The sequence below is a fragment of the Tursiops truncatus genome, chromosome 2 (assembly GCF_011762595.2).
Source record: "Tursiops truncatus isolate mTurTru1 chromosome 2, mTurTru1.mat.Y, whole genome shotgun sequence".
Lineage (NCBI taxonomy): Eukaryota > Metazoa > Chordata > Mammalia > Artiodactyla > Delphinidae > Tursiops > Tursiops truncatus.
In genome coordinates, this window is record NC_047035.1 from 171,809,111 (window position 1) to 171,830,671 (window position 21,561).

Consider the following 21,561-nt stretch of genomic DNA (forward strand, 5'->3'; position numbering starts at 1 on the left):
ATATAACATATTCTGTGTTTCATATTATTCTTGCTGAATGCCTTATCAAACGTAATAAAATCAAATACTGATGCAGGTAGTTTTTCTGTAGGACGGTCGGTTGCTTTGCTTGTGTCATACTGTCTGGATTCGTATTTTGTAGCTTAAGTTTTCCTCGTCTATCATTTAAATGGGTTTTATATGTCTTGGAGGCCTAGTTCACTCTATTCATTTTTGGTTCCATCTTATAATATAGATTGTTAAATAAGTAAAAAAAAAAAAGGTTAAGATTTTAGAAAATACACCAAATATATATATATGTATATATATGGAATTTATAAGAAATACAAAATATATTGAATTAATTTATTTGCACAGAATAGCATATCAGTGTGGAACAAGTTCATTTTACATGGTGTTATATACGTTATATCATAGGGGAGGTGATACAGTGCATCTGTTTTTCTACTACAGCTTTATGTTTACTTGAAAATTAGTTGTTACTGACGATTATTACTCATAATGAAGTGCTAAAATTTGCAAGTGTTTTTTTTTTTAAGTCTTTATTTTTTTTAAAGGGAGAGCTGACCTGGCAGTTTTTTTTTAAATAAATTTTTACTTATTTTGTTTATTTTTATTTTTGGCTGCATTGGGTCTTTGTTGCTGCATGCGGGCTTTCTCTAGTTGTGGCAAGCAGGGGCTGCTCTTCATTGCGGTGCGCGGGCTTCTCATTGCGGTGGCTTCTCTTGTTGCGGAGCATGGGCTCTAGGTGCACAGGCTTCAGTAATTGTGGCACGCGGGCTCAGTAGCTGTGTCTCATGGGCTCTAGCGCGCGGGCTCAGTACTTGTGGTGCACGGGCTTAGTTGCTGTGCAGCATGTGGGATCTTCCCAGACCAGGGCTCGAACCTGTCTCTCCTGCCTTGGCAGGCGGATTCTTAACCGCTGCACCACCAGGGAAGCCTAAATCTTTGTTTTTGAGGTTGGATAAATGCATTAGGTTTTTTTGTTTCTTTCGTTTTAATATTTATTTATTTATTTATTTGGTCGCACCGGGTCTTAGTTGCAGCAGGCGGGCTCCTCAGTGTGGCTCACTGGCTCCTTAGTTGCAGCACACGGGCTCCTTAGTTGTGGCAGGCGGGCTCCTTAGTTGTGGCTCCAGGCCTTCTTAGTTGCGGCACATGGGCTCCTTAGTTGTGGTGTGTGAACTCTTGGTTGTGGCATGCATGTGGAATCTAGTTCCCTGACCAGGGATTGAACCTGGGCCCCCTGCATTGAGAGCATGGAGTCTTATCCACTGTGCCACCAGGGAAGTCCCTGCATGTGGTTTTTAAAGATCAATTCAAATACATTTAAGATTATTCTTATAGTATCACACTTACATACTAATATGTTTTCTTGAATGGAAGAAAATGAAGTAAAGTTTGAGCTGGTTAGCTGGAAGTTGCACAAAACCTTGATCATTCATTCATTCAAAAAGTATTTATTGAGCACTTGCTAGCTTTCCTTATCCTAGGTGCTGGGGATCCAGTGGTTAGCGTGGGTACGCACCCGGGAGTGTGTTCCTTGTGAACATTTTGTGCTGTAAATGGTGTTACTGTCATGTGTGTTCTCTTGTCGGGGGGAAAGTTTCCTAATGTGTGCTAGAAAGAGCACTGATTAGGAATGGAGGTCTGGATTCAGAGCCTACCGTCTATCTTATAAAGGATTCTCACGCGGGAGCCTATGAACCATTCGAAGTTGACAGTTTTCAAGTGTGGGGACCTCTGTTTGAGGGAGAGAGTTCAGAGCCTTGTACTAGATCCTCGAAGCGTTCGCCAGCCTTCCAGAATATGAGAAAGAACTGTGTGTTTAATAGCGTCTTATCTTCTCTGAGGCCTCATCTCTAATTTGTAATAATGATACATTCACTTCCTCCACTGGATTGTTGTGAGCTTCAGATCTGGTAATAATATAGGTTAAACACTATAAAAGGTAAAGATACATAGAAATAAAAGTTCTTTGTTATAGTAAGGCATTCTTTCTTGTTTCTCTTAGTGACCCCAACTGGTGGAAGGGTGAAACCCATCAAGGCATGGGGTTATTCCCCTCTAATTTTGTGACTGCGGATCTCACTGCTGAACCAGAAATGAGTAAGTATTTTCCAGCCTGTCACTGGATGATGATCCACAGTTCTCTCTAAAATTCAGCTTTCTGGAGCAGAGACTCTCCAAAGTTAGTGCCGCCAAGGTATTTATTAAAAATGCAGCTCCCCGGTCAGATTATTTATGAGGAGTCATCTAATCATCTAAGAATTGAAATCATCTGTCTACCAAGATTATCTTAAGACAGACTATGGACTTTTCTTTAAGAAAAAAAAAAAAATATATGTATATATATACACACATATATATATGTATGTATGTATACATATGTCATTGTAAAAATGCAGATTAAGAAGTGTTATAGAATTTATGCATTATGTATTTTTGGTATCATCAGTTGATGAAAGGGTGACAAATGCAGTGTAACCTTATAGAGAGTTCTTCCTATTCAAAGGTTAGCTCATTTCTCTAGTGTCCAGCCCCAAATTTGGAAGCAGTGGCCTCTTAGCAACTTAATAGCTTTCCTAAGCCACCATGTCAGATATTCAGAAGGAGCTATAACGAATCATGTCAATAACTTTTTGAGTTTCAAACCTTTGCTGACTAGGAGAAACAGACTAGAAAGTGGGGCGAAGGAGGAAAAGTGATATTACTGGCAGGCGTAATCATTGCAGGACATGTAACTGCCAGTAGTCTATCGAAATATTGGTAGGCGGTTCACTGTATTTCTAGGCAATACTGTAATGAATCTTCATAATGATGATTTTGTGGCATCAAGATTAAGTCACAACCTTCCTCTTTTTAAGGAAACAGAAATATGTTCTAATCTAGAAAGATTTCTGTAGCGACTGAAATGGTTAGAATTTTAAGAGTGTTTTTGTAAGTAAGTTGGTAAGCTACAGTTATCTTGGCAAAATATCTCATCTTTCTATAATGCCAGGTAGAAGAGATCAAAGAAAGTTATAAATCACGATCTGCTTTGGTCATTTTTAGTTTACAGGAATTTTAAGAAAAGATCTTTGTCTCAGTTGTCTTTTTATTTCCAACAGTTCTTTGTACTGAATCTCATCCAGAATACAGACTATATAAATGTTTATACAGTAAATGAAGCGCAAGTGTCTGTGTATTAACAGTAAAGATACACTTTTCTTTGAAAACATAAAAATGCTTCTCTTTCAAGAGAAGGCTTTAATAACAGACCAGATGTTACAGATCTTTGATAAAGTAATGCCCTCTCCTAGTTATTGTTGGGATGTCTTGTGTCACTTTTATAGAGACAGATTGTGATACCCATTCCTTTAATAAAGTTCTCTTTGGTAAACTCAGAAAACGTCCTGTGGAACCTTGTTTAGATGGCAGTGCATAACGTGCTAACTTTTTAATCTGGGCTGATGGTCGTGGGGGATTTTGCTTGATTTTTGGGTTTGGGTTTGTTTTTTTTTAAATCTTGAAATAGCTGTTGGAAAGGATGGAATTGTCTTGGACTTCCATTCAAGAGGAGATCCAAGATCTCAGGTAGATAAAGTAGCCATCTCATCTTTTTTTCCCATTATATAGAAATGTAGCCTTAAAATGAATATTCTAGTTATTTTCATGTGTTTCACTCTGGACCATGTAAAAGAGAAACCAGAGCATCAGAGCTTATACAGTGGAGTTACAGTTCTCAGGCTTGGAAAATGAGTGTTAGCAAGATCCTTGTAGCATCGTTCTTTAGCAGCAAACAGAAGCCCATTTCACTGAATGTGTCAATTAGAAGTGCCTGACCTACTTAGCTTGTTTTCGTTTTGGAGAGGCAGTAAGATTTCGTGCAAGCACTGTATTTTATATATGTATATGCATAAACACATCTGTGTGTGTGTGTAAAATATTATTTATACACACATACACATAATATACACACAAACATACACATACATACAAAGTAATAGTATTAGTCCCTGAGAGAAAAAGCACTGCAAACTTGTGCATGGTCAGCTGTTAGGATGTGAAGTCTACCATGTGTTTCTTATGGGTAGCAGCCAATGCAGTGCTGTCCCAGCTTTCTGCTTGTTAATAGCTCAAGATATGAAAGCAAAAATATGTATAGCATATGGCTCTTTTTCTTCCATGGGAAAGTGAAATCAGCTGAAACTGGTTTCGTATGTAGAGTTTTACTTTATGGTGACTTGTGTGGGATGACTATATTCCTTATATTGGAAATTAACCTATTTTCCATTTATATTCTATAGCATAGAATACATAAGTGATATGACTTCTTGTTCTCGGAGTAAAATCACAGGCCAGATTCCAGTAGTGTGGGCTAATAGAGCTAGAATGATTGGCGTTCAAATCCAGGCTTTGCCGTTTATTAGCTTTCTCCTATGCAAGCGTTCTTAATCTTTCTAAGCCACTGCTAACCTCATTTACAAGATGGGCATATCTCATAGGATTGTATTGGAGCTTCATTGGGGGAAATGTAATATTCCATTAAGCATATTTAATAGTTTAATTAATATTATTTCCCTTCCTTAATTCTGCCCCTTTCCCATCCCCCTGATTCTTAATTTTTATGAATACTGATGGACTACATTGATACCAGGATGAAAAAATCCCAAAAGGAAGTTCATTCCTTTAAAGCTGTATGTGTTTCTCAGTATTACTTTGGATAAGATTAATTACTATGTTAATCATAACCTTATACTTGCTGGTTAATGTTACATTGAATCTTTTTAAAGATTGCTTTGTTGAGCAAGAGAAATACGTGCTTCTGGTTTGCAGATCCCCTAATAACCACCTTTTCAGTTGCAAGAATAATGTAACTAAAAAATACAGACTGATTTAGTGGAAAATTCAGATCCCTGCCAAGGCCACTTGTAAAGCTCTCCACTGGCCTGGGTGTCATTCCCTTAGTTTAAAAAAAAAGACTGAGTGGCGTGAGGGGAATATATAGCTAACTTCCCAATTCATTACATTGAAAGAGCGTGGCCTGTGGAAGAGTGGAGATTTTTCTTTGAAAGGACTGGTAATTTGAAAAGAGGATTTATTTTCAATAGCAGAATTCATTTATGCCATTGTAAAACTTTGCTTTCTGTTCAGCAGTTTACTAAACTCTCATATGTAATAGGTGATTAATCTTTGTTCCAGAAATACAGTTCTTATTTTTAGTGAAGTATCTGTTATGGAAAACATAAAATCTTTAGAAGAAAAAATTAAGAAGTCTTCACAGAATTTCATAATGTCATGTTCTGTCATGGTTGCCTAAATCTGCAACCGAATTATCCCTTAAACTGAGTTTCTCAGATTGAAGGGAATACAAGAAAAATCCAAGTTCTCTCCTTAAAGTGCTTTTAAATAAAATTTTAAATTTATAAGGAAACGATAAATGTTACATGTTTTACAGTTAAAACGGAGAAGAAGACGGTACAATTTAGTGACGATGTTCAGGTAGAAACGATAGAACCAGAGCCGGAACAAGCCTACATTGATGAAGTGAGTGATTTCCTGCCTGAGAGCATCATACTGAATTCACCATTGAAGTTGCAATGGTTTTCTTCTCTTATTTAAAAAAAATTCAGTACTTGATTAATGCATGTGTTTTGTTGTTATACAACTTCAAATACAGACGAAGCAAAGATTCTCCTGGAAAGTTCCTCCCTAGTCCCATTCTTACCATGTCAGTGCTTATAGTTGTACCTTATTATTTTAATTCCTGCTTAATATTCCGTAGAATGGACTTATCATGACTTCATTATTCTGTTGTTGGACGGTTAGGTTGTTTTCAGCTCTTTGTGTGTTTTTTGCTATTACAAACACTATCATAATGAGACTTTTTGGGTATATTCAAAAGAATGTGTGACTTTTTTTTTTACATCTTTATCAGATTATAATTGCTTTACAATGTTGTGTTAGTTTCTGCTGTATAACAAAGTGAATCAGCTATACGTATACATATATCCCCATATCCCCTCCCTCTTGAGCCTTCCTCCCACCCTCCCCATCCCACCCCTCTAGGTTGTGTGTGACTTTTATTTTTAAATGCTCTGGAAATTATATTCTTTGTAACATTTTAAACTAATGATGAAAAATGAGATGTCATCTTTAAACTATGTGAGGGGATTTGTAGGTTTTTAGCCTTTTTTTAGAGGAGCCAGAAGCAGAAAGTTTGAAGAGCGCTGTTTTAGCGAAACGGGTTGTAGAAGCTGTGCTGAGAGCCCCCAGAGGATGTACTGGAGTCCGGGACAGTTAGGTTTGGCTGTAGCATTCCATTGGAAAATGCATGCTAGCGGTCTGTCTAGAAACCTCATTTCTCTGATAGTAGACAATTTCAAATAGGGTGTAGAATTCTGTAAACAAAGAGAAGAGAAATTATCCATGTATTAGTTGACCCTCACTCTCATTTTACTCCCCTCTCCTTTTTTTGGCTGTAGGCAAACTTTTCTGACATGTGCCTTCTTTTTTAGACTACTTAAAATGAAAATTGTGAATCTTTTACATTGAAAAATAATATCCATTTCTAAATATGGAATTCTTTTGACTTCAGAAGAGTGTATTAATATACGTGTGTCGTTTTCACTCTCTAGTGATTAATTCATCTCTCAAACTGTTATCCTTCTGTACAGAGTAGAGTTTTGTTTTGGTATAAATAACTACTTTGCTTAGAATTGGTACTCTTTAAATTATTTACCTAAGTAACTATACTCAGTAGCATAACCATGTAAAAACCATGAATGGAGAAAAGTTTGTAATTATTACAGTAATATTCTTTGGTACATGAGATCTATATTTTGGTTTTTTAAAACTTGCGTATAGATACATCTCTACTAATGTAATGTATAGATGTATTTATGTAATGATGCCTTCATTAGTTCTGTTGGTCTTACAGCAAAAGATTCTGAAATAGATCTGAGTCATTGCTTTGAGATGCCTTCCAGCCTTTCACATAGGAGAATAGAGAAGCCATAAATCTTCCTCCTTTTTTTGATGACAAAGTGAAGCATTGGTGGAAAGAGAATGTAGAGTAAATCCTTCTGGTGCTACTTAGAAGAACAGCTGTACCAGAGCTGAGCTGTGCCTTACTGAAACAGCTGCTGTATTCTCCCTTGTAGAGAAGTAGTAATGGAGCTGTTAGTCACAAGTACTGCCAGCTTGAGAGAGAGGTTACACCTGTCAGCATGGCAAGACTACAGCTGCCCCTAAACAAAGTGACACAGAAGTCCACTAGCATGACTTAAGAGATTAAAGAACTCACATGTTGTAAGTTTAAATGTTGCTCTATTTCTTCTCATCTAAGAGAATTTCTGGTAGCCGTTTCAAAAGGGCTCTGACTTCACATGATAGAAAAGAGAACACACGGACAGTAAATACATAGAAGCGAAATTGAAGTCTTCATATCTGTGCATTACAGGATTAGCCACTATCTAACGAATGAAGTGAGAAGGTATTGTTGCATAATGATTTGTTACTTTTTATAGTAACAGTTTAATTTCTGTAGGATAAAATGGACCAACTGCTACAGATGTTGCAAAGTACGGATCCCAGTGATGATCAACCAGATCTTCCCGAGTTACTTCATCTTGAAGGTAAACCTTGTTTTCCATTTCCCTTGCAAATAAAGAATAATTAGGATTAAATCTAGTGTTCTGTTACAGAGTGGTTTTATATTTAAATAAAATTGAAAATGATATAAACAATGTTAACATTTCTGACTCTTCTGTGACCAGTCTCACGTTTATATGCAGTTTAATTGAACCTTTGGTAGAATTCAAATTCATATACTTTTCTACCCAAATTAAATATTTTATTCAACATTTAAAATGTTATAAAATGAAAATTGGTATTAAAAATTTCTGAGATCAATACAGTCAATCTAAAGTATTGATTTTATAAATAGCTAGGAAAATCAGTCTTGGGTTCTGTGGGCTAAGATTAATTAATAGAATTTTTATTATTCCAAATTAGGTCTTTTATTCCTTAAACTACATGAATATCCATCAGAGAGTTGCTTTCTTTTGCTGCATTTTCTTATATTTCTTTAAATCTTGTCATCTTAGCCATGTGTCACCAGATGGGGCCTCTCATTGATGAGAAGCTGGAAGATATTGACAGGTAAAAGAACATGCGCTCCGTCTGTACTGTGTACCTTCTTCTCCACAGATCTCTCTAAACTGCATATTGGAATAGAGCTGCCTTGTATTTTATTTTATTTTCATTTTAAAGATATGCCCGTTCTCATTCACTTGTTTTCTACTTGATGTGGGAATTAAAATTAGACCCATCTGCCCCCACTCCTGCTTTTAAATGAGGATTTATTTGACTTTCATTATGTTAGTCTGTTTTAAAAATAAGGGTTAACTATTATAATCATATTTGCTGTAAGCGGCATCATCAGGGCCCACACATGACCCATCTGTTATTAATGAGGGAAACCTGGATATTTGAGGTAAAGTCAAGTACAATAAGCTAGAGTCCTTCCAGCACAGCACCTAAATCTGAAACAGTTTTGGTTGCCTTGGAGCTAAACTATAGGATATTTTTTTTTTCATTACAAGGTTAAATTTTTAATAATGTCTACTTACACCACTCTTTGCCATTTTTGCTATTTTGATACATCTTATTATTTAGAACATTATATCATTTAAATAGCAGTTATGTGTCACATTATTGTATATTTCAGAAAACATTCAGAACTCTCAGAGCTCAATGTTAAAGTGATGGAGGCCCTGTCCTTGTACACCAAGTTAATGAATGAAGATCCAATGTATTCCATGTATGCAAAATTACAGAATCAGCAGTATTATATTCAGTCATCTGGTGTTTCTGGTTCTCAGGTAAGCTTTTAAAAATGCAAGTATTTCATTTTAAATTCTCAAATATATTTGAGATTATTTGGAATAGCTGTGTTTTTGTAAAAAGTGAAACTTTCTAAAAGTGATGTTTGGAGTAAAAATAAAGTTAAAAAGATTTTTTCACTTGACATACTACACATTTGTAGTATGCTAGCTATAATAATAGTTCTTGTTCTAAAAAATTATTTTTCTGCAGGGGTGCACATCAATCACTGTCAAGCTTTAAAAAAAAAAAAACAGATACTTTGACTCTACCCAGACCTATTGAATCCAGGCATGAGGCCCAAACATCTGTATATTTTTAAAGCTTCATATCTAATTATCTAGTTAAGAACTACAATTTTTGTCTGTCTGAGTAAAATTTCTAATTATTACTAAATTCTTGTGAGTGTCTACCATTTTCAGTTTTATAGTGACTTTCTTTAATCTGCATTTTTTCCATTCCTTTACATGAGAATGTGTGTAATGCAACAGAGAGCGCTTTTTCCTCTCGTCATGCCCAGCAACTATTTCAAGAGCCCATTTCCCACAAACTCACTAAGTTCAGGGTATAGGGAGTAGTTAGTTAGACACAGCATTTTATCCATGTAGGGTAGCATAAACTTTGTGCAGATGAATTTTTTTTTGACGCAGTCCACTTCTGGAGTGAGGGGCCAGAACCCTGGAGAAGAGCAGCCAGGCCTGAGAAACGTGAGGCTGGATGACACCTACCCATGAGTCTTGATGCCAGTGTGAGCCAGCAGACAAAGAGAAACCCTTCACGTTCAATTCGCAAAGTACAAACAGTTGTATTTGTGAGGACTGGACTAGCTGCGTCCATAATGAAGACCTTTTGGATTCTGTGTGTAGTGAGTCTCGTGTGGCTTAACACAGCCTTCAGATGATTGTTGTTTTGTTTCCTGATGAGTGTGTTACTGTCCTAACAGCTGCTACAAGTCTCACTCCCTGGACAGTGGAGTTCTGTTTTCAAACATGTGAAATGGAAGGATCTAATGGATACTACAGAAAATTAGAATATTATGTGTGTTTAAGATTCGGGGGGCACTTAAGACTAATCTCTTTAGCTTAAAACAAGTATAGTTTTTAGGTGCAGGGGTACGCAAACAGTGGCCCAAGGGCAAAGTCCAGCCTCCCACCTCTTTTTTAAAATCAATTTTTACTGGAACACAGCTGTTCTCATTCGTTTCTCCATCGTTGCTGGCTGCTTTCTCTATGGGCAGAGCCCAGTAGTTTCAACAGAGCGCACATGGCCCACAAAGCCCACCCCATTTACTGTCTGGGCCCTGGACAAAGAAGTCTGCTGACCTTGCTTTAGGAGGATAGCTTGCTCTATGTTCAGTAAGCTGTAACTTAGGAGATACATCTCTGTGTAGATGCCTAGAAACAAATGCAGACTGTTGCTGTAATGCAGTGAATTCAAACACACTTCTTCAGCATTTGGGGGTTCATTTTAGGGAGATACAGTATCAACGTGGAAAGAGGGATTATATTAGTATAAAATTTCAAGGTAAGTTTCTTTACTGCTTCTGTACGGAGACAGACACGAGTTTAGCTAATGTTTCCCTAAAAACAAAAATCATCAGAAGCCCACTTCACTGAAAAGCACTTTTTAAAACGCCTGTCGTAAAGCAACTGTACCCCAATTAAAAATAAATAAATAAAATCTACATAAAAAAATAAAATAAAATGCCTGTCACCAGAAGGAACTCAGAAAACCATTTCAGAGATGTAATCGTTGCTCTTTTGTAAGTGAATGCATGCCTGTTGAAATCCGAGGGACCCTAATGTGTTTCGTCTCTGACTGTCCTAGGTGTACCCGGGCCCTCCTCAAAGCGGTGCCTACCTGGTCGCAGGGAGCGCGCAGCTGAGCCAGCCCCAGAGCTACAGCCTTCCCCCAGAGCAGCTGTCTTCTCTCAGCCAAGGAGCCGTGCTGCCTGCCAGCCCAGCCCTTCCTAGTCAGCAGGCTCAGGCTTCCTACCCCAAGTAATGTGATCATTGGCTCTTGTTTGCTTTTAGTGTTGTTAAAACTCTCAGGTGCCCTTGGTCGTCTGTAATCATAAAAAATGGATAAGAAAAATCCAGGGTAGGTGTCATCACTGATGCCAGACGGTCAGCCCCGTCTGTGGTGGCAGGTGGGTTCTGTAGGAACCCCCTGCAGTGCTGCAGTCCTAGCCAGCATGCCAGCCCTCTGTCCTATTGAGTTCTTGAACTGCTGTATTCTGGTTTTAGCTTTGTGTTTTTTATATTCCTTCCATCATAATTTCTTTTGTTTTAATCTGAGTCTGTGATAATATTTGTTAAGAACTTCAATGTAACTTAAATTTATTTTGATAACTATAATTTAATGCTTTACACAGATTTCACATAAAAGCTGGATGTTCCTGTGGTTATTATTTTAGAATTTATAGTTCTGGGCTGTCTCTTAAAGACAAATATTCCCTTCTTTTTACCCTGTGTGGGAATTTAGTATATATCACAGCACGATAAACCACATGAAAAGAGACAGTACAAGAAGCTGTACGCCCCTGTGGTTCATGGGGCGAGTAGCTGAGTATGAAACGACAGGCCCATTGTTCTGGTCATTTACTTAGAATGCCCCTATCATGTAAATGATTATATTTATATAATCATATATTCATAATTTATAAATGCCTTTTCTACTTCAGTGGGCATCTAAGCGGAAGTCGTCACTTTGGATCGAATAGGTAGGCTTAAGAATTCAGCAGTGTGTAACTCCAGAGGTCATGATGTTCTGACTCACAGCAGGAGTTTCTTGGTGGCACAGGTACAATTTCTAGGGACCTTTCCATCAATGTTGGAGTTGCCCAGAATGCTCCCATACTGCCCTCACTATTGTATTGTTCATCCTCCAAAGAGTCCCACTCTGGGGATGCTTGGGGATTGTCAAACATGATTTTGTGGTCACATCTCGTATTCTGAAGTGACCTTAAGAAGGATGGTGATGCGGAAGCCTGTTACAGGCATCAAACAGCAGCAACACGAAAACAGCGCCCCCTACTGGGTCATGTAGCTTAGGAAAAAGTTAGCTCTAACTCTGTTTGTCCAAGGACTTCTGTTTCTTTTCTTTTCTTTTTTTTTAAGTCTCAGTTTGGTAAAAAGCGAATACCCTTACATAGAAATTGGTAGGGAGCAACTATTAGGAGAGTAACATGCTGCTTTAAAATTAGATCAAAGTGAGTAGAGGTAGGTATTGCTGAGAAGTTAGCCAGTGTACTCGAGTAGTATGTATAGGAACCTCTCAGATACTTTAGTATTAGCCAGAAGTGCCGCCTCTGTCCCAGCTAGTCCTCTGTTACCATGTCACATGCTGCTCTGGATGTTTCATTACTGGAGATTACTTGGGATCCATTCTTAGTTCAGAGCCTTGAGGAATTATCCTTGTAAGTGAGATTCTCTGTTGGGAGGTTCTTAAACCGTGACGTGCTGTAGAGCCAGAGCACCTTGCCCCTGTTTGCTGGGGGCTGCTCTGTCCTCTTCTGCCATTTGGATGCGAGACCCCCGTGCAGGACCCGCGCTGTGTTCCAGGGCCTGGCTACTGACGTGCTGTAGCTGTAAATGTCACCTCTCCAGAAACACGAGCACATTTCAATAGGTGCTTTTTGCAGAGCATTTCCTTGAAACGTGTAGCCCTCTTCGCTGGGCTAATTGCTGCTTGTTCTTCAGCTCTTAGCTTAGCTTCGTCTTTACTAGAAGCTTGTCTTGCCTTCGCACCTCGCCAGCACTGTTCCTCCTCTGATGCTGTCTCAGGCCCCCAGCACCTCGTGTTATCGTGTCGTCCTCTGTATCTCCACTAAACTGTCATATCTTGAGAGCTGGAGCGGCAGCTTTCACCTTTAGAGCCACACTATGTAGCACAGAGTTTTACACCTGGTAGGAACTCAGTAAATATTTGATGGTAATTTCAAGGGCTGTGTTAGGCCAGTGAGATATATGTTTCAATACCTTGAAAAGGCTTCACACAGGCTTTGAGGCAATTTTTTTTTTTTTTTTTTTTTTGTGGTACGCGGGCCTCTCATTGTTGTGGCCTCTCCCGTTGCGGAGCACAGGCTCTGGACGCTCAGGCTCAGCGGCCATGGCTCACGGGCCCAGCCGCTCCGCGGCATGTGGGATCTTCCCGGATCAGGGCACGAACCCGTGTCCCCTGCATCGGCAGGCGGACTCTCAACCACTGCGCCACCAGGGAAGCCCAAGGAGGAATTCTTTCCCCCCCGCCGTTTTTGGTAGGCAGGTTTTTTCATGTCCCTCAGTTTGTATCTAGGAGGCAATTTCTTATTCTTTTACATAGAATTTTGGCTTTAGGGTGGTCACTTTTCCAGACTTCTGTCACCCTAGGGTGATATTGCTGATAACTGGGGATGGTGGTACTGATACAGTTTTCTAGACCTACCTGAGTGATGGTGGCCACGATGATACTAAGGTGACCAAAGCTACGTATTTACTTGTTGGTTATTTCATTTTACATCTGTTAAACAGATGTTTTCTGTGTCTGAGTTTGACGTTGTAGGTATAAGTGAGATCATACGGTATTTGTCCTTCTCTGTCACAGGGGCAAGGTTTCCTTCTTTCTCACGGCTGAATACTATTCATGTGTGTGTGTATCTCTATCTCTGCCTCACACCTTCTTTACCCATTTATCCCTTGACGGACCCTTAACTTTTCCCGTTTCTTGGCTATTGTGAGTAATGCTGCAATGAACATAGGAATGCAGATACCTCTTTGAGATCCTGATTTCAGTTCCTTTGGATATATGCCCAGAAGCAGCATTGCTGGATCATATGGTAGCTCTATTTTTAATTTTTTGAGGAACCTCCATACTGTTTTCCATACTGACTGTACCAACACTGCATAGATGTTCTCTTTTCTCTACATCTTCGCCAGCAGTCCTTACTTCCGGTGTTTTTGATCATAGCTAGTGCAACAGGTGTGAGGTGATACCGTGTGGTTTTGATTTTATTTTTCTGGTGGATAGTGATGTTGAGCGCCTTTTCATGTGCCTGTTGGCCATTTGTATGTCTTCTTTGGAAAAATGTTTATTCAGGTCCTCTGCCCATTTTTTAATCAGGTTGTTAAGTTGGTTTTCTTATAACATCTTTATTGGAGTATAATTGCTTTCCATTGTTATGTTAGTTGCTGCTGTATAACAAAGTGAATCAGCTATAAGTATACATCTATCCCCATATCCCCTCCCTCTTGTATCTCCCTCCCACTGTCCCTATTCCACACCTCTGGGTGGTCACAAAGCACCGAGCTGATATTCCTGTGCTATGCAGCTGCTTCCCATTAGCTGTTTTACATTTGGTAGTGTATATATGTCCATGCAACTCTCTCACTTCGTCCCAGCTTACCCTTCCCCCACCCCATGCCCTCAAGTCCATTCTCTACGTCTGCGTCTTTATTCCTGTCCTGCCCCTAGGTTCTTTAGAACCTTTTTTTTTTTCAGGGTTCCACGTATATGTGTTAGCATACGGTATTAGTTTTTCTCTTTCTGACTTCACTCTGTATGGCAGACTCTAGGTCCATCCACCTCACTACAAATAACTCAATTTCATCCCTTTTTATGGCTGAGCAATATTCCATTGTATACATGTGCCACATCTTCTTTATCCATTCATCTGTTGATGGACACTTAGGTTGCTTCCATGTCCTAGCTATTGTAAATAGTGCTGCAATGAACATAGTGATACATGGCTGTTTTTGAATTATGGTTTTCTCACGGTATATTCCCAGGAGTGGGATTGCTGGGTCATATGGTAGTTCTATTTTTAGTTTTCTAAGGAACCTCCATACTGTTCTCCATAGTGGCTGTATCAATTTACATTCCCACCAACAGTGCAAGAGGGTTCTCTTTACACCCTCTCCAGCATTTATTGTTTGTAGATTTTTGGTGATGGCCATTCTGACCGGTGTGAGGTGATACCTCATTGTAGTTTTGATTTGCATTTCTCTAATAATTAGTGATGTTGAGTATCCTTTCGTGTGTTTGTTGGCAATCTGTATATCTTCTTTGGAGAAATGTCTATTTAGGTCTTCTGCCCATTTTTGGATTGGGTTGTTTGTTTTTTTGATATTGAGCTGCATGAGCTGCTTGTATATTTTAGAGATTAATTCTTTGTCAGTTGCTTCATTGACAAATATTTTCTCCCATTCTGAGGGTTGTCTTTTTGTCTTGGTTATGGTTTCCTTTCGTGTGCAAAAGCTTTTAAGTTTCATTAGGTCCCATTTGTTTATTTTTGTTTTTATTTCCATTTCTCTAGGAGGTGGGTCAAAAAGGATCTTGCTGTGATTTATGTCATAGAGTGTTCTGCCTATGTTTTCCTCTAAGAGTCTTATAGTGTCTGGCCTTATATTTAGGTCTTTAATCCATTTTGAGTTTATTTTTGTGTATGGTGTTAAGGAGTGTTCTACTTTCATTCTTTTACATGTAGCTGTCCAGTTTTCCCAGCACTACTTATTGAAGAGGCTGTCTTTTCTCCATTGTATATTTTTGCCTCCTTTATCAAAGATAAGGTGACCATATGTGTGTGGGTTTATCTCTGGGCTTTACTTTCTGTTCCATTGATCTATATTGTGCCAGTACCATACTGCCTTGATTACTGTAGCTTTGCAGTATAGTAATTGAAGTCGGGGAGCCTGATACTTGCAGCTCCGTTTTTCTTTCTCAAGGTTGCTTTGGCTCTTCGGGGCCTTTTGTGTTTCCATACAAATTGTGAAATTTTTGTTCTAGTTCTGTGAAAAATGCCATTGGTAGTTTGATAGGGATTGCATTGAATCTGTAAATTGCTTTGGTTAGTATACTCATTTTCACAATGTTGATTCTTCCAATCCAAGAACATGCTATATCTCTCCATCTGTTTGTATTATCTTTAATTTCTTTCATCAGTGTCTTATACTTTTCTGAGTACAGGTCTTTTGTCTCCTTAGGTAGGCTTATTCCTAGGTATTATATTCTTTTTATTGCAATGGTAAATGGGAGTGTTTCCTTAATTTCCCTTCAGATTTTTCATCATTAGTGTATAGGAATGCAAGAGATTTTGGTGCATTAATTTTGTATTCTGCTATTCTACCAAATTCATTGATTAGCTCTAGTAATTTTCTGGTAGCATCTTTAGGATTCTCTATGTATACTACCATCTCATTTGAAAACAGTGACAGTTTTACTTCTTTTCCAGTTTGGATTCCTTTTATTTCTTTTTCTTTTCTGATTGCTGTGGCTAAAACTTCCAAAACTATGTTGAATAACAGTGGTGAGAGTGGGCAACGTTGTCTTGTTCCTAATCTTAGTGGAAATGGTTTCAGTTTTTCACCACTGAGAATGATGTTGCCTATGGGTTTGTCATATATGCCTTTATTATGTTGAGGTACGTTCCCTATATGCCTACTTTCTGCAGAGTTTTTATCATAAATAGGTATTGCATTTTTTCAAAAGCTTCTTCTGCATCTATTGAGATGATCATATGGTTTCTATCCTTCAGTTTGTTAATATGGTGTATCACATTGATTGATTTGCATATACTGAAGAACCCTTGCATTCCTGGGATAAACCCCACTTGATCATGGTGTATGATCCTTTTAATGTGCTGCTGGATTCTGTTTGCTAGTATTTTGTTGAGTATTTTTGCATCTATGTTCATCAGAGATATTGGCCTGTAGTTTTCTTTTTTTGTGACATCTTTGTCTGGTTTTGGTATCAGGGTGATGATGGCCTTGTAGAATGAGTTTGGGAATGTTCCTTCCTCTGCTATGTTTTGGAAGAGTTTGAGATGGATAGCTGTTAGCTGTTCTCTAAATGTTTGATAGAATTCGCCTGTGAAGCCATCTGGTCCTGGGCATTAGTTTGTTGGAAGATTTTTAATCACAGCTTCAATTTCAGTGGTTGTGATTGGTCTGCTTATATTTTCTCTTTTTTCCTGGTTCAGTCTCGGAAGGTTGTGCTTTACTAAGAATTTGTCCATTTCTTCCAGATTGTCTGTTTTATTGGCATATAGTTGCTTGTAGTAAGCTCTTATAATCCTTTCTATTTCTGCAGTGTCAGTTGTTATTTCTCCATTTTGATTTCTAATTCTGTTGATTTGAGTCTTCTGCCGTTTTATCTTGGTAGTCTGGCTAATGGTTTATCAATTTTGTTTATCTTCTCAAAAACCAGCTTTTAGTTTTATTGATCTTTGTTATCGTTTTCTTCATTTGTTTTACATTTTTTTCTGATCTGATCTTTGTGATTTCTTTCCTTCTTCTGACTTTGGGTTTTTTTTTGTTCTTTTCTAATTGCTTTAGGTGTAAGGTTAGATTGTTTATTTGAGATGTTTCTTGTTTCTTGAGGTAGGACTGTATTGCTATAAATATCCCTCATAGAACTGCTTTTGCTGCATCCCATAGGTTTTGGACCGTCATGTTTTCATTATCATTTGTTTCTAGGTATATTTTGATTTCCTCTTTGATTTCTTCAGTGTTTTCTTGCTTATTAAGTCGTGTATTGTTTGGCCTCCATGTGTTTGTATTTTTTACAGATTTTTTTCCTGTAATTGATATCTAAGGTCATAGCATTGTGGTCAGAAATAACACTTGATACAATTTCACTTTTCTTAAATTTACCAAGGCTTGATTTGTGACCCAAGCTATGATCTATCCTGGAGAATGTTCCATGAGCACTTGGGAAGGAAGTGTGTTAGTTTTTGGATGGAATGTCCTATAAATATCAATTAAGTCCATCTTGTTTAATGTATCATTTAAATCTTGTGTTTCCTTATTTATTTTCATTTTGTTTGATCTGTCCCTTGGTGAAAGTAGGGTGTTAAAGTCCCGTACTATGATTGTGTTACTGTCGATTTCCCCTTTTATGGCTGTTAGCATTTGCCTTATGTATTGAGGTGCTCCCATGTTGGGTGCATAAATATTTACAATTGTTATATCTTCTTGCATTGATCCCTTGATCATTATGTAGTGTCCTTCTCTGTCTCTTGTAATAGTCTTTATTTTAAAATCTATTTTGTCTGATATGAGAATTGCTACTGCAGCTTTCTTTTGATTTCCATTTGCATGGAATATCTTTTTCCATCCCCTCACTTTCAGTCTGTATGTGTCCCTAGGTCTGAAGTGGGTCTCTTGTAGACAGCATATATATGGGTCTTATTTTTGGATCCATTCAGCCAGTCTATGTCTTTTGGTTGGAGTATGTAATCCATTTACATTTAAGGTAATTATCAATATGTTTTCTTCCTATTACTGTTTTCTTAATTGTTTTGGGTTTGTTATTGTAGGTCTTTTCCTTCTCTTGTGTTTCCTGCCTAGAGAAGTTCCTTTAGATTTGTTTTAAAGCTGGTTTGGTGGTGCTGAATTCTCTTCTTTTGCTTGTCTGGAAAGGTTTTAATTTCTCCTTCAAATCTGAATGAGATCCTTGCTGGGTAGAGTAATCTTGGTGTAGGTTCTTCCCTTTCATCACTGTAAATATGCCCTGCCACTCCCTTCTGGCTTTCAGAGTTTCTGCTGAAAGATCAGCTGTTAACCTTATGGGGATTCCCTTATATGTTGTTGTTTTTCCCTTGCTGCTTTTAATATTTTTTCTTTGTATTTAATTTTTGATAGTTTGATTAATATGTGTCTTGGTGTGTTTCTCCTTGGATTTATCCTGTATGGGACTCTCTGCGCTTCCTGCACTTGATTGACTATTTCCTCTCCCATATTAGGGTAGTTTTCAACTATAATGTTTTCAAATATTTTCTCAGTCCCTTTCTCTTTCTCTTCTTCTTCTGGGACCCCTGTAATTTGAATGTTGGTGCATTTAATGTTGTTCCAGAGGTCTCTGAGACTGTCCTTAATTCTTTTCAATCTTTTTTCTTTATTCTGCTCTGTGGCAGTGTTATTTCCACTATTTTATCTTCCAGGTCACTTATCCGTCCTTCTGCCTCAGTTATTCTGCTATTGATTCCTTCTAGAGGATTTTTAATTTCATTTATTGTGTTATTCATCATTGTTTGCTGTTTCGTTCTCCTAGGTCCTTGTTAAATGTTTCTTGTACTTTCTCCATTCTATTTCCAAGATTTTGGATCATATTTACTATCATTACTCTGAATTCTTTTTCAGGTAGACTGCATATTCCCTCTTCATTTGTTTGGTCTGGTGGTTTTTTACCTCGGTCCTTCATCTGCTTCATATTTCTTGTCTCCCCATTTTGCTTAACTTACTGTGTTTGGGGTCTCCTTTTCACAGGCTGCAGGTTTGTAGTTCCCATTGTTTTTGGTGTCTGCCTCCAGTGGGTAAGGTTGGTTCAGTGGCTTGTGTAGGCTTCCTGGTGGAGGGGCCTGGTGCCTGTGTTCTGCAGGATGAGGCTGATATTGTCTTTCTGGTGGGCAGGTCCACATCTGGTGGTGTGTTTTGGGGTGTCTGTGAACTCAGTATGATTTTAGGCAGCCTCTCTGCTAATGGATGGGGTTATGTTCCTGTCTTGCTAGTTGTTTGGCATAGGGGTGTCCAGCACTGAAGCTTGCTGGTCCTTGAGTGCATCTGGGTCTTAATGTTGAGATGGAGATCTCTGGGAGAGCTCTCACTGGTTGACATTACGTGGGGCTGGGAGGTCTCTTGTGGACCAATCTCCTGAACTCAGCTCTCCCACCTCAGAGGCTCAGGCCTGACACCCGTCTGGAACACCAAGACCCTGTCAGCCACATGGCTCAGAAGAAAAGGGAGGAAAAAAAAGAAAGAAGGAAAAAAAATTACAATAAATAAAGTTATTAAAATAAAAAAAATTAAAATAAAGAAATAAAGTAATAAAAAAGAAAGGAAGAGAGCCCCAAACCAATAAATCCACCAATCATAACAAGCACTAAAAAGTAAACTAAAATAAACATATAAATCAGAAACTAGTCAGTTGCATACAGCAAACCCCAAGTCTGCAGTTTCTCCCAAAGTCCATTGCCTCAATTTGGGATGGTTCGTTGTCTGTTCAGGTATTCCACAGATGCAGGTACATCAGGTTGATCGTGGAATTTTAATCCGCTGCTCCTGAGGCTGCTGGGAGAGATTTCCCTTTCTCTTCTTTGTTCGCACAGCTCCTGGGATTCAGCTTTGGATTTGGTCCCACCTCTGTGTGTAGGTCACCGGAGGTCGTCTGTTCTTCGCTCAGACAGGACGGGGTTAAAGGAGCCGCTGATTTGGGGGCTCTGGCTCACTCAGGCCGGGGGGAGGGAGGGGCACGGAGTGCGGGGCGAGCCTGCGGCGGCAGAGGCCAGCGTGACGTTGCACCAGCCTAAGGCGCGCCGTGTGGTCTCCCGGGGAAGTTGTCCCTGGATCACGGGACCCTGGCAGTGGCGGGCTGCACAGGCTCCTGGGAGGGAGGTGTGGATACTGACCTGTGCTCGCACACAGGCTTCTTGGTGGCAGCAGCAGCAGCCTTAGCGTCTCATGCCCGTCTCTGGGGTCTGTGCTGATCGCCGCAGCTCGCACTCATCTCTGGAGCTCGTTTAGGCGGTGCTCTGAATTCCCCTCCCCTTGTGCACCCCGAAACAATGGTCTCTTGCCTCTTAGGCAGTTCCAGACTTTTTCCCAGAGTCCCTCCCTGCTAGCTGTGGCACACTAGCCCCCTTCAGGCTGTGCTCACGCACCCAACCCCAATCCTCTCCCTGAGATCTGCCCTCCGAAGCTGGAGCCTCAGCTCCCAGCCCCGCCCGCCCCGGCGGGGGAGCAGACAAGCCTCTCCGGCTGGTGAGTGCTGGTCGGCACCGATCCTCTGTGCGGGAATCTCTCCGCTTTGCCCTCCGCACCCCTGTGGCTGCGCTCTCCTCCGCGGCTCCGAAGCTTCCTCCCTCCCCACCCCCCATCTCCACCAGAGAAGGGGCTTCTAGTGTGTGGAAACTTTTCCTCCTTCACAGCTCCCTCCCAGTGGTGCAGGTCCCATCCCTATTCTTTTGTCTCTGTTTATTCTTTTTTCTTCTGCCCTACCCAGGTATGTGGGGAGTTGGTTGCCTTTTGGGAGGTCTGAGGTCTTCTACCAGCGTTCAGTAGGTGTTCTGTAGGAGTTGTTTCACATGTAGGTGTATTTCTGATGTATTTGTGGGGAGGAGGGTGATGTCCACGTCTTACTCCTCCGCCATCTTGAAGGTCCTCCTGAATTCTCCTGGATGGCTCCAACAAGGATGGTTCCCAGGGTAGTTTCTTGTGGCAGAAAGAATTCAGAGACAGAGGGGGAGGTCAAGAAAACAAAGTGATGATTTATTTAAGCGATGGATTTTTGTTTTTTTTTGCCATTGAATTGTATGAGTTCTTTATGTATTTTGGATATTTACTCCTTACCAGATAATGTGATTTGCAAATATTTTCTCCCATTTCATAAGGTTGCCTTTTAGTTTTGTTGATGGTTTTCTTTGCTGTGCAGAAGCGTTTTAGTTTGATGTAGTCCCACTTACTGATTTTTGCTTTTGTTGCTTGTGTTTTTGCTGTGTATTCAGGAAACCGCAGCCGAGACTAGTCTCAACAACCTTTTTCCCCTGTCTTTTCTTCTAGGATTTTTACAGTTTCAGGTCTTAAATTTAAGTTTTTATTCCATTTCAAGTTTATTTTCGTGTGCGGTGTAAGACAGGGGACCTTTTTCATTCCTCTGCGTGTGGTTATCCGGTTCTCCCAGCGCCGTTTGTTGAGGAGACTATCCTTTCCCCACTGAGTATTC

At 39.4% G+C, this 21,561-nt stretch overlaps 1 protein-coding gene across 4 annotated transcripts in view; it reads left to right on the forward strand.

The window, feature by feature from the left end:
* STAM (signal transducing adaptor molecule) overlaps positions 1-21,561 on the forward strand; it is a 91,429-nt gene that overhangs the window by 41,412 nt on the left and 28,456 nt on the right. For 2 of the 4 annotated variants that reach the window (XM_073801699.1, XM_073801700.1), the window contains exons 8-13: positions 2,015-2,109; positions 5,441-5,529; positions 7,532-7,619; positions 8,091-8,145; positions 8,714-8,867; positions 10,696-10,868. In XM_073801699.1, coding sequence (XP_073657800.1) covers positions 2,015-2,109; positions 5,441-5,529; positions 7,532-7,619; positions 8,091-8,145; positions 8,714-8,867; positions 10,696-10,868 — 654 coding nt within the window. Of the gene's footprint in view, positions 1-2,014; positions 2,110-5,440; positions 5,530-7,531; positions 7,620-8,090; positions 8,146-8,713; positions 8,868-9,518; positions 9,734-10,695; positions 10,869-11,551; positions 11,671-21,561 lie in introns of those variants that run through there. The other 2 variants (XM_033852489.2, XM_073801701.1) reach the window with 2 other exon arrangements.